Source organism: Pseudochaenichthys georgianus, chromosome 14, assembly GCF_902827115.2.
Source record: "Pseudochaenichthys georgianus chromosome 14, fPseGeo1.2, whole genome shotgun sequence".
NCBI lineage: Eukaryota > Metazoa > Chordata > Actinopteri > Perciformes > Channichthyidae > Pseudochaenichthys > Pseudochaenichthys georgianus.
Window position 1 is genome coordinate 4,696,903 of NC_047516.1, and position 13,371 is coordinate 4,710,273.

General features: G+C 44.1%; 1 protein-coding gene across 1 annotated transcript in view; it reads left to right on the top strand.

Annotated features, from left to right (window-relative positions):
• tmem132e (transmembrane protein 132E) overlaps nt 1–13,371 on the top strand; it is a 204,008-nt gene that overhangs the window by 89,542 nt on the left and 101,095 nt on the right. The window contains exon 3 of the mRNA XM_034098851.2: nt 506–698. Within this exon, the coding sequence (XP_033954742.1) occupies nt 506–698 (193 nt within the window). The remainder of the gene's footprint in view (nt 1–505; nt 699–13,371) is intronic.

Sequence of the window (13,371 nt, forward strand, 5' to 3'; positions counted from 1 at the left end):
TTGAAAGGACATCCAGCTCGTCTGTCATTTCAGAATAAAGCCATGGTGTTATTTCTGAAATTGATCATTTGCATATGAATGCAACATGCCTCCTTTATTTATTTTGTTTACGCTCCACAAATAGACATGTCTTCAGATATGCAGATGTGCGATTTGAATAAAGAACAAATGGTGCAACACATCATCTGAAAATGTCAAATTTATGTTGAAGCCCAATATGAATATATTATTTCAACCCAAGAAATACTTTCAAAATAACTGCAGAACACAATGTTTCGACAGCTCACGAAATGTCATCTTTAATAATTAATAACTAAAAACGTTGTATTTTCTTTTCTTTATTATATTATAACTTTTCTTTAATACTTTTGTGTGCATGCGTCTACGTAACATTAAGCTGTCTGTGGTTCTTTTCTGCTGTGGAAACGTAAATGTCCCCTCTGTGGGACAGGTATTCTGATGAATATACTGCTGTATTTTAATGGCGTGTTGTGTCTTTTCTAAGGGAGGTGCTGGGCAACGTGGAGGTGATGCAGCTGGACTTTGAGATGGAGAACTTCACCAGCCTCTCGGTGACTCGGAGGATCAACTGGAACATCGACTACAAGGGTCAGAGCCCCCCGCCCGAATCAGAGAAGGTGGTGACGGAGCTGACGGTGGTGCAGAGAGACATCCAGGCCATCATCCCTCTGGCCATGGTGAGTGGACAAAGACACATAGGATCCAAAGATTTAAAGGCTATTGTGCAAAATCCACTTCGTCATGTCTCTTCTACATCAACATGTGTCCCCTCTTCTTCATGTCTCTTCTACATCAACATGTGTCCCCTCTTCTTCATGTCTCTTCTACATCAACATGTGTCCCCACTTCTTCATGTCTCTTCTACATCAACATGTGTCCTCTCTTCTCCATGTCTCTTCTACATCAACGTGTGTCCCCTCTTCTTCATGTCTCTTCTACATCAACATGTGTCCCCTCTTCTTCATGTCTCTTCTACATCAACATGTGTCCCCTCTTCTTCATGTCTCTTCTACATCAACATGTGTCCCATCTTCTTCATGTCTCTTCTACATCAACATGTGTCCCACGTCTCTTCTACATCAACATGTGTCCCCTCTTCTTCATGTCTCTTCTACATTAACATGTGTCCCCTCTTCCTCATCAACATTTGTCCCCTCTTCTTCATGTCTCTTCTATATCAACATGTGTCCCCTCTTCTTCATGTCTCTTCTACATCAACATGTGTCCCCTCTTCTTCATGTCTCTTCTACATCAACATGTGTCCCCACTTCTTCATGTCTCTTCTACATCAACATGTGTCCTCTCTTCTCCATGTCTCTTCTACATCAACGTGTGTCCCCTCTTCTTCATGTCTCTTCTACATCAACATGTGTCCCCTCTTCTTCATGTCTCTTCTACATCAACATGTGTCCCCTCTTCTTCATGTCTCTTCTACATCAACATGTGTCCCATCTTCTTCATGTCTCTTCTACATCAACATGTGTCCCACGTCTCTTCTACATCAACATGTGTCCCCTCTTCTTCATGTCTCTTCTACATTAACATGTGTCCCCTCTTCCTCATCAACATTTGTCCCCTCTTCTTCATGTCTCTTCTATATCAACATGTGTCCCCTCTTCTTCATGTCTCTTCTACATCAACATGTGTCCCCTCTTCTTCATGTCTCTTCTACATCAACATGTGTCCCCACTTCTTCATGTCTCTTCTACATCAACATGTGTCCTCTCTTCTCCATGTCTCTTCTACATCAACGTGTGTCCCCTCTTCTTCATGTCTCTTCTACATCAACATGTGTCCCCTCTTCTTCATGTCTCTTCTACATCAACATGTGTCCCCTCTTCTTCATGTCTCTTCTACATCAACATGTGTCCCATCTTCTTCATGTCTCTTCTACATCAACATGTGTCCCCTCTTCTTCATGTCTCTTCTACATTAACATGTGTCCCCTCTTCCTCATCAACATTTGTCCCCTCTTCTTCATGTCTCTTCTATATCAACATGTGTCCCCTCTTCTTCATGTCTCTTCTACATCAACATGTGTCCCCTCTTCTTCATGTCTCTTCTACATCAACATGTGTCCCCTCTTCTTCATGTCTCTTCTACATCAACATGTGTCCCCTCTTCTACATGTCTCTTCTACATCAACATGTGTCCCCTCTTCTCCATGTCTCTTCTACATCAACATGTGTCCCCTCTTCTCCATGTCTCTTCTACATCAACATGTGTCCCCTCTTCTTCATGTCTCTTCTACATCAACATGTGTCCCCTCTTCTCCATGTCTCTTCTACATCAACATGTGTCCCCTCTTCTTCATGTCTCTTCTACATCAACATGTGTCCCCCTCTTCTCCATGTCTCTTCTACATCAACATGTGTCCCCTCTTCTCCATGTCTCTTCTACATCAACATGTGTCCCCTCTTCTTCATGTCTCTTCTACATCAACATGTGTCCCCTCTTCTTCATGTCTCTTCTACATCAACATGTGTCCCCTCTTCTCCATGTCTCTTCTACATCAACATGTGTCCCCTCTTCTTCATGTCTCTTCTACATCAACATGTGTCCCCTCTTCTTCATGTCTCTTCTACATCAACATGTGTCCCCTCTTCCTCATTAACATGTGTCCCCTCTTCTTCATGTCTCTTCAACATCAAAATCCAAAAAGTCCAAAACCGGAAACATGTCCTGTGCTGCAAACAGTGTTTCTCACAATCTGAGATCTGTGTGATCTTCAGCGTTATGTAATCCCATAATGAAGCTTCCACTTATTAAAGCCCGGGCAGCAGAATCTCTCTTTGCATCAGGAATGCTTTAAAGCACCACTTCATCCTTACTAAAACGGCATATGTTAATATATCTTTCTTTCTTTATTTACTAAGTTAAGTAAATACCATGAACAGAGCAGCCGACATAATGCAGACAGATGGTCATTAAATGTAAATATAATCAACATCTACACTCGTTAAGCAAGGCAACCACTCCTGGAACAATTAGCTATCTATTACTCTTTTAATTTGGGCTCTTCTCCTTGTCGTGAGAAAGGTGCAATTAAGTGAAGGTAGGAAAGATAGATAACGGGAACAAAGCGAACTCAATCAAGGCTGTGCTAAATATCTCCAGCTATACTGTGATCAGAGGTGGGAAGTAGTGGAGTACAAATACTTCGTTACTGAACTAAAGTAATTTTTTCTGGTATCAGTACTTTACTCCACTACTTATTTTTCGGACCACTTTTTACTTCTACTTCTTACATTTTGAACACAAATACCTGTACTTTCTACTTCTTACACAAATACCTGTATTTTCTAATTCTTACACAAATACCTGTACTTTCTACTTCTTACATTTTGAACACAAATACCTGTACTTTCTACTTCTTACACAAATATCTGTACTTTCTACTTCTTACATTTTGAACACAAAAACCTGTACTTTCTACTTCTTACATTTTGAACACAAATACCTGAACTTTCTACTTCTTACACAAATATCTGTACTTTCTACTTCTTATATGTTGAACACAAATACCTGTACTTTCTACTTCTTACATGTTGAACACAAATACCTGTACTTTCTACTTCTTACACAAATACCTGTACTTTCTACTTCTTACACAAATACCTGTACTTTCTACTTCTTACATGTTGAACCCAAATACCTGTACTTTCTACTTCTTACATGTTGAACCCAAATACCTGTACTTTCTACTTCTTACATGTTGAACCCAAATACCTGTACTTTCTACTTCTTACATGTTGAACTCAAATACCTGTACTTTCTACTTCTCTCATTTCCCAAACAGCTGGTTCCTTTAGTCTGAATGTGTGTTTGGTGCGTGGTCATTATTCTGTAGAGTCACTGCGTGCCTATTGATTGGATCACGATCCGTGTATCCATCACTTCCTGGTCTTCTCTAAAGAAGAGGGACCAATGGAAACGTTGTCATGTTGCCGTTGTTCAGCATGGAAACATTCATTAGCTAACAATGACATTATTGTTCTATTAATATAAAGGGAGGTCAGGTACTCTTTAAAGCAGCTGGTAGCTATGGGTACTTTTTACTGAAGTACACTTCAAAGCCTCTTTACTTTTACTTGAGTAAAGAAGTTTAGTCAGTTTAGTCAGTTTACCAGAGTATTTTTAAACACGAGTATCTGTACTTCTACTTGAGTAAAGGATGTGTGTACTTTTGCCATCTCTGACTGTGCATGTTGTAGTGAATGCAGGTGGCGTGTAGGAGTAAATATCGTGTGGCAGTAAATATCGTGTGGCAGTAAATATCGTGTGGGAGTAAATATCGTGTAGGAGTAAATATCCAGCAGAAGGTTGTTGTTTTTCTGATGACCGCACTTCTAAAGATAGACTTTAACAACAGTGAGGTGTTGTTAAGTCAGTCGGCGTTCATCATCATCTATTTTCTTAATTAATAAATGCTCTTTACCTAAAGCTCCATTAAATAAACTTGTGGTGACTTTGTGTTTCCGGCACATCTGCTGCAACATACGGCTCACTTCAGATCCCGGTGCCCTTCAAACGTGGGATTAGCAAAGCATCTTGTACCCAGATGTGATTAGCTGCGTTGCGTTTCTGCTTGTGTGACTTTGCCTTGTTAGATTTGCATTTTTGAGGCAAGATGGCAGGACATAGTGGTGCTTTTTAAAGAAGCATGCCACCTCTGCACTCTAGTAGTAGTAGTAGTAGTAGTAGTAGTAGTAGTAGTAGTAGTAGTAGTTGTCAAGCCCTTGGGTATATTTGCAGTTTTCCCCGCTTGAAAGGGATGGTACAGTCCATAGGAGGTATTCACTGGGTTTCACTCGTACAATGACCACAACTTTGTTTCTTTTGAGTTTTTCTTTACTTTGGTATTTGTTGTTGCAGTACAGCTTATGTTGTAAGTTGTAAGATGTAAGGTAAAAAACCTTAAATGAAAAATAAAAAAGAATTACTGTAAATACAATACACATCAAATAATAAATGGAAAATACATGCTTTACATATACTTTTTAACACTTGTGAATATTGTTCTTACTTTCTTAATGTATTTTTATAAATTATGTTTTAAACAGTTTTTAACTTATGCAGTCTCATTAAAAATGCAAATATAATAGACTGAATTCTTAGCAGCATGCAAACCGTTTTTACCAATCTACATCTCTGAATAAACAAACCACTAGTTTTTAAATCAACACTCATGTTGCTTTAGCTTGAGGACATCAAACAAACAAATGACACTGAACTAGAACGCACGTTCTAACGTGCGCCACGAACAACAAGTTGTATGATTCTTAACTAAACACACAGTTCGTCTCTCACCGGCCGCTTCTCCAGCTTTTTATGGCTGCACCAGTGCTGCTTCTTTGACGTTTCTTCTGCTGGTTCGTTGCTGCTGGACGCACGCTCTTTAGTTTGTCCCCTTCCAGCTTGGATTACTGCCCTTCTTTCAGGTGCGGTGCTTTTAAAGGTGCAGCGAAGCTGATTAGCAATTAGGGAATGATTTCAGACAGCTGCCACTCTGTCAATCAGCCCGACTTTTTAACCCCTTGATCTCCTGTGAGGATTTTTCAAGTTGACTTCACACCTCCCACTCGACTTTCTAGTGGAGACAACTGGGAGGTCGCATGTTACAAAGGTAAACTTGGGTCAGACGCTTTGTTCTGCTCTTCAGTGGAAAGCAAGACGACCAGTCGCCTGACGTCTCTGTGAAGAACTGTCGCTGGGATCTCCTCTTTGAGATTTTTCGATCTTTGGTGATTTGCTTTTGCTGTGGTAGGCCTTGTGACAGGAACAGGGTAGCTTGGGAATGTTCTGACGTTGACATCCCTCACAATTCCTTTGCTGTCCGAGTTGACACTGACCACTCTTGCAATCCTGAACTGACCCCTCAGGGCGTTTTGGTCTGCAATCCAGACGATGTCTCTGACTGCGACATTTCTCCTGGCTGTATGCCACTTGTTCCTTACAAATAGATTAGGGCCAGCGAGTTGAATCCAGTGCCTCCAGAACTTGTTCATTTGCGCTTGCATTTCTTTAAGCCTTTTGTAGGGATAGTCACTGAAGTCCAATGTTCTGACATCTCCACTCTGCGATGCTCGTCCGAGCAGGAGACAGTTAGGAGTGATGTCTTCTCGGCTCTGTGTTCTGGCGTCAATTGGTCTTTCATTCGTAAGATTGGCTGCCATGTAGAGAGTTGTTTGGAATTCACTCCAACTTAGCCCCGACTCTCCTCCCAGACTCTGCAGTGCTCTCTTGATGATGCGCACAGCAGCTTCTGCAGCACCGTTCCGGTGTGGAGAATCGGCAGGATGAATTTTCCATGTCCATTCTGTGCCATTCTTGGCAGCTCTCTCTTCTAGTGTAGCTTTGTCAAGATTGGCAAGGAATCTGTACTGTTCTTCTAGGACTGGCTTAGCCCCTACGAAGTTAGTACCTGGATCTGACCAGATCTTCTTTGGATGACCTCGTAGTGCTGTGAACCTCTGGTAGGCGAACAGGAAACTTTCAGTGGATTGAGAGTTCACCAGCTCTGTGTGAATAGCTCTGGAAGCCATGCAACAAAACACAACTCCCCAAACCTTCAGTGACACTCTTTTCTTGACATCATCCTTGACTTGGTACGGTCCGAAGAGGTCTACTGTTGTGTATTCAAAGGGGGCAGCTGGTTCTGTCCTCTCTGGAGGTAGATCACCCATTATTTGCTGGCATCTTTTTGCTTTAGTTTTTCTGCAGAGCATGCAGTTTTTGACCACTTTCTGAGCAATCCTCCGACCCGTCACGACCCATGCTCTTCTCCTCATCTTGAGCAAGGTTCCGGCCACTCCATCGTGGTTCTCCTCATGGGCTTCTCGTGCTAACAGCGTTGATACCCAGGCTTCATACGACAAGATGGGGACAGCAACTTTATCTTCATTGAAGATCTGCACGCGACCCCCACAGACCAACAAGCCAGTCTCTTGGTCTCTGTACACCACTAGCCTGTCTGTGGTTGTACTTGGGAAGGATGCACCTTGCTGTGCCGCAAGAAAGATGTCTCTTAGGGCATCTTCTCTCTCTTTCACTGAGATGACTTGCGAAGACGACACCGCCTCCCACTTTGGACTGTTTGCAGTTTGCTGTTTCCCTCTAATGAACTTCTTCGCTGCTCTCCAAATCCAAGCAACTGTCTTGACGAGTTGACTTAGGTTGCTGAACCGCTCGACGTTCACAAGGTTTAGGACAGCTGATCCTGCTGGTGGCCTTTTTGGGTGTGTTTGGGTTTGTTGCTGATCTAGCTTTAGCTCTGATGGGTTTTGTGTGTTGGCATCATTTGGATCTGATGGCACTTGTGCCTTTGCCTTGGCACTGGTTAGTGCTGCAACAAACGTTTTCTTTTGCAATCTGTTGACACTGTCTCTGGCAGCTGTCACCAAATCTTTGGCAGATTTCATTGGCCAGTCATCCACTGGAAACTTCAAGAACGTTGGTCCGTTCTGCCATTCTGAACTTTCACCCAGGTCTTGAGGACTGGCCCCTCTGGTTATGATGTCAGCAATATTAAGAGGACCAGGAACCCACCACCAATCTTGGATCGCTGTTGTGTTCTGGATCTCGCCGATTCTGTTTGCGAAGAAGGTCTGATAACCATAGCTCTCTCTCTGGATTGCACCGAGGACTGTTTGGCTATCAATCACATGGAACCACTTTCCAACCTGGATCTTGCTGTGCTGCTCGAAGTATGTTTTGAGACGTGAGGCAAACACTGCTCCGCATATCTCTGCCTTAACAGCATCACCTTTGTGGTCTAAAGGAGTTAGTTTCGCCTTGGACTCCACCAGAGTGACAACTGGGCCTTGGTCGGTGTTCCACCGGAGGTACATCACAGCACCGTAAGCATGCTCGCTTCCATCTGAGAATGTTATTGCCCAAGGTTTTCCAATGAAGCTTGGAGGCGTTATGGCCCTGGTGAATGTAACCTGCCTGAGTTGCACATACTCTTCGAAGAGTCGGATTGCATCTTCTCTGAGGCTGTCTGACAATGCTGTATCGCAGGTGTCTTTGGCAGGGCAGTTGTCGCTTTTGCCTCCTGGAATGCTCTCCGCACAAGGATGGCACCCTTCTGCTTGGCAGGAGTTACCAGACCAACTGGATCATAAAACCCTGAGACTTGACTCAGGAGGTTCCTTCTTGTCAAAGGGTTTTGGGTCTGTGCTCTACTTGGTCTAGTAGAAGGTCTTGGCCAAGTCGCATCTTCTTCTTTCTCTTTGAGAAGTTAATGGATGCCATTACATGGATCTTGTCTTCTCCCACAAGGTAGCCTAGACCAAGCGCTCTGTTATCTTCATCCCTCATTTGATTCGGGAGGACCATGTCATTAACTTTGGTCTTCATTGGTTTGTTGTTGTTCCCCTTCCTCCCACTTTGACCTGAGAAGACCCAAGGCTTCAACAGGAAACCTCCAGCTTTCAGGATTTGCTCCACATTTTCTGTGATGGTTTTCAGCTTCTCGAAGTCGTTGTGAGACGTGAGGATGTCGTCAACATAGCTATCATTTTGTAGTACCCCTCGCTCCTCTTCAAGGTGGGCGAAAGGAGGTAGGTTGGCTGTTTCTCGCATTGCGAGCTGTGCGATGCATCCTGCAGGCTTGTCACCAATATTGACTCTGGTGATTGCGTTACTCCTCAACTCTTTGTCCTCAGAATCCCGCCAGAGGAACCTGTGGAGGTGCATCTCTCTATCTTCCAACCATACAGAATTGTACATTTTCCTGATGTCCCCTAAGGCAGCGTTGGTTCCCCCTCTGAACCTCAGGAGGACAGCACGTATCTGGTTAAGGACGTCTGGCCCTTTCATCAGCAAGTCGTTCATGCTGGTGCCTCTGAACTTTTGACTGCTGTTCCAGACAAGTCTTACTGGGGTTGTTGTAGAGTGTGGGTTTGGTGCAATAAGGTGACTCACGAACCATACTGGTCCTTTCCAGGTCATGATCTGCTCTTTAGTCAACTTGATTGCAGCTCCTCTGTCGATCATGTCATGCACTTGAGCTTTGTAGGCAGACTTCCACTCTGGTGCCTTGGCTAGCTGCTTCTCTGTTCTTAGGAATGTTGCTTCAACTACACCTCTGTTGTTCGGAAGTGAGGCCGGATCCTCTAGCCAGGAGGATACTTTGCATGCCAATGTGGTTCTCTGCTGTGATGGTCGCTCAAGACATAGGTGAGTCCATCCTTTACCACCTCAAGCTCCCTTTCCTCTGCAAGGGTAATTTCTTTACCACCGGGCTGGCAGTTTCCGCACCGGCAGCCTCCACATCTGGGCTTGCATGCTGCGCCAATGCTGTCCCATTGCCACCATTTCAGGAAACTCTCTTTGCTGGTCGAAACAGTTGATCCCTCTTTGTTTGAGGGGTTTTGTTCTGGAATGGGGTTAGTGAGCTCTTCATATTTCACAGCTGCTGCTCTCATTGATCTCGCAAAGTGCGTCTTTGACATGTGGGCTGACACTTCAACCTCCTCAAACAGTCTGGGGTGGGTTCCTCCAACTGTTTTCCCGAGTGGTCCGTCCCACAGTACGAGGTCTCCCACGACTCTGATCCTCTGAGGAGCTAACTGGCCTTCTCTGTGGCTAATGAGAAGCTCGACTTCTTTGGGCCTCACAAGCTCATCAAGAGGTACATCTAGGAAAAATGGCTGCAGTTGCTGAGGTGTCACACTTTTGTGGACGTCTGCAATGTTGTCAAGCCCATAGCAAACCAATTGATGCGCTCTCAGTGTGCCCTTGGGGGTGGATACACGGATTTTGAGAAGATAGCGCTTTGTCTTTACTTGAATCTTCATTCCGCCAACTCCATGTACAACGAGCATGATATCTTCACTCTTGAGATCCAGGCGGCTCGCCGCTCTGTGAGTGATGTAATTTGTGTCAGATGCTAAGTCGATGAGTGTTCCGACTTTCTGTCCGGCGTTAGTTGTGACGACGAGTAGCATCATGATCACTGGAAGCTCTTGCATTCCACTCTTTTCAATTAGACTTTGTTGGTCATTTGAGGTTTTGAAGACTCTGGAGGCAACATTTGAGAAAACCTCCCTACACTGCTTTGCTATGTCCGGTGGGAGATTTTTGATGAAATCTTCTTGACCCTCTGTGTACTTATTTTTGCCTTCATCCTTTTCAGATCTGTCACCAGACCTCTTTGACACAGATTTGGGACAGAGGTAGTAGTGATGCTCAGCCCCTCCATCTCTGCAGTCCTCGTTTCTGCATAGAAAGCCATGTTTGCAGGATGACCGATCGTCGTGAACCTCAAGGCATCTTGTACATGCACCCAACTTCCTTACTGAAACCTTCCTTTCTGCTGCACTCAGAGCCCTGAACTGCTTGCAGAAGTAGAGCTTCCTTTTGTGTTTGACATCGCCACAGACTACACAGCCTTGGTCATCAGCTGACTTTGTAGACTTGGTTCTGGCACTTTTTTGCTCAATTCTGGTGTCTTTCCAACTCTGCTTACTTGGTTTACTTGGCTCCTCATCTCGTAGCTGCTCGAGCTCCTCATAGATAGTCTCTTGCTGCTTGAGAAACTCCAAGAGATAATCAAACCTTTTATCTGGCCTCACACCATTTTTTGGATCGGCTACATATACAAGCCACTCTTTTTTGAGGGATTCAGGGAGTTTACTCTCTCTATCGATTTTGTTACGAGAGGATTCTTTATGGCGCCTGTGTCTCCGAGGTCACTCAGGTCCCAGAGTGCTTTCTCCACGGCTTGAATCAACTCGACAATTTTCCTTGGTTGGCTACTTCTGACAGATGGCATCTTCTGAAGGTCTTCCACTATTTCAATGGCAATAGCCGTTCGATTGCCATAGCGGTTCTCCAAGACACGGAGAATGTCATCTGCGGTGTTATAAGTAGTGAGGTGAAAGTCTTTCTTGATCCTGTCATCGAGACTGTCTAGCAACTGTATCTTTTTCACTTCTTTAGAGCCTGTTGGTTCTCCCTGTTTTTGGAGCGACTCCCAGTCTCTTCTCCACCTGTGAAATCACGCTTGTAGCCAGAGAATCTGGGGAGAGCTGTGGGTTTTAGCCTAATGCTTGGGGTAAAGATGGGATGACTGGCAGTACTTGTTGATCCTGACCTTGTGTCTTCCTGTCGCCTCGCCATGATGAACTCAGCCCTTTCTGGAAACCAGACTGGTTGCTTCCGTTCGATGTCTCTCAACCGATTGCGGAACTCCTTCTGGTTTTCCACTGGAACCCACTGCTGCCACTTGCAATGAGCTTCCTTCGCGGTCCCCACCAGTGACTTCAGATGGCTGAGCATGAATTCGTAGGCCTCATGGTTGCCATCAGGACGTACTCGAGCGACACGCTCACACTCAGCTTCTGCTAGTTCTACAGCTGTGCACAGTTCATCTCCAAACTTTTGCCAAAGCATGTCTCTAAGTAGCTCTCCAACCTCCTTCAGCTTCAAGTCACATTCATTTGTGGTCCTTGCTATGTCGGCTTCTTGCTGTTCGGTTAGTTCGACTGACTCCTCCTCTTTCAGCTCTGCCTCCTTTACTGCAATGACCTCTGCCATGACTTCGTCATTGGTTTCCATGACTTTGTCGGCTCCCATGGAGAGTTTATTGAAGCTATATTGGAGCTGGTCTTCTGACATGCCGTCGTGAGTTCTGATGATACTGTTAGCTAGTCGTGTGAAGGATCGTTTTGCTGCAGTCCGCTCATTTTTGAGCTGCTCAACTGTTTTCCTGACTGTTTGACCAGCCATGTTGGATTTGGGTCCACTGACTGTTTGCAGGGTGGTATTTTATCTTCTTCCAGGTCACTGTTTTCACTGTTCCAGCTTACAGCCCCGGTTTTATACTGTCAAGCCCTTGGGTATATTTGCAGTTTTCCCCGCTTGAAAGGGATGGTACAGTCCATAGGAGGTATTCACTGGGTTTCACTCGTACAATGACCACAACTTTGTTTCTTTTGAGTTTTTCTTTACTTTGGTATTTGTTGTTGCAGTACAGCTTATGTTGTAAGTTGTAAGATGTAAGGTAAAAAACCTTAAATGAAAATAAAAAAGAATTACTGTAAATACAATACACATCAAATAATAAATGGAAAAATACATGCTTTACATATACTTTTTAACACTTGTGAATATTGTTCTTACTTTCTTAATGTATTTTTATAAATTATGTTTTAAACAGTTTTTAACTTATGCAGTCTCATTAAAAATGCAAATAATAGACTGAATTCTTAGCAGCATGCAAACCGTTTTTACCAATCTACATCTCTGAATAAACAAACCACTAGTTTTTAAATCAACACTCATGTTGCTTTAGCTTGAGGACATCAAACCAACAAATGACACTGAACTAGAACGCACGTTCTAACGTGCGCCACGAACAACAAGTTGTATGATTCTTAACTAAACACACAGTTCGTCTCTCACCGGCCGCCTCTCCAGCTCGTTATGGCTGCACCCGTGCTGCTTCTTCCACGTTCTTCTGCTGGTTCGTTGCTGCTGGACGCACGCTCTTTACTTCGTCCCTCTCCAGCTTTGATTACTCCCTTCTTTCAGGTGCGGTGCTTTTAAAGGTGCAGCGAAGCTGATTAGCAATTAGGGAATGATTTCAGACAGCTGCCACTCTGTCAATCAGCCCGACTTTTTAACCCCTTGATCTCCTGTGAGGATTTTTCAAGTTGACTTCAGTAGTAGTAGTAGTAGTAGTAGTAGTAGTAGTAGTAGTAGTAGCAGTAGCAGTAGTAGTAGTAGTAGTATGGTAGTAGTATGGTAGTTAGGGATGTCCCGATCACCTTTTTTTGCTCCCGATCCGATTCCGATCATTTGATTTTGACAATCTGCCGATACCGATTTTTCCCGATCCGATCTTTATGCAATGCATTAAGAGAAAAAAAAGGTAACAGATAACGGCTGGTCATCCAACGAGATGAATTCAGCTATCTTGGCTGTTATTGTGTGGCCTTTCACTGTTCTGGGGCAGTTTCTCTTTCCTTTTAAAAGCCTCTGAAAGTGTCGGTTGTTTCAGTGCCGTTACCTGAGTGGCCGCTGTGTACTCGCCGTGTTGTTGTTGGTGTTTGTTTCTCAGGTAGCGTATTAGATTGGTCGTGTTGAACGTAGCTCTGTTCTTTCCACCACGCGGAACCTCTGCCTTGCAAACATTGCATCTGGCTGTTACACTGCCTTCGCTTTCAATTTTATAATACTTCCAAACTCCTGACATTTTCTCTGTCCCGACTCCCGAGTCACCAGCTGAACGTAGCCTCTCGTTAGCTTGCTGCTACTATTAGACACTGCGCCCACTCTGTTGCCAGCTTTCAGAGAAATAAGCTAGGTCTGAAACAAGCCCAAAGAAAGCAACACATACAT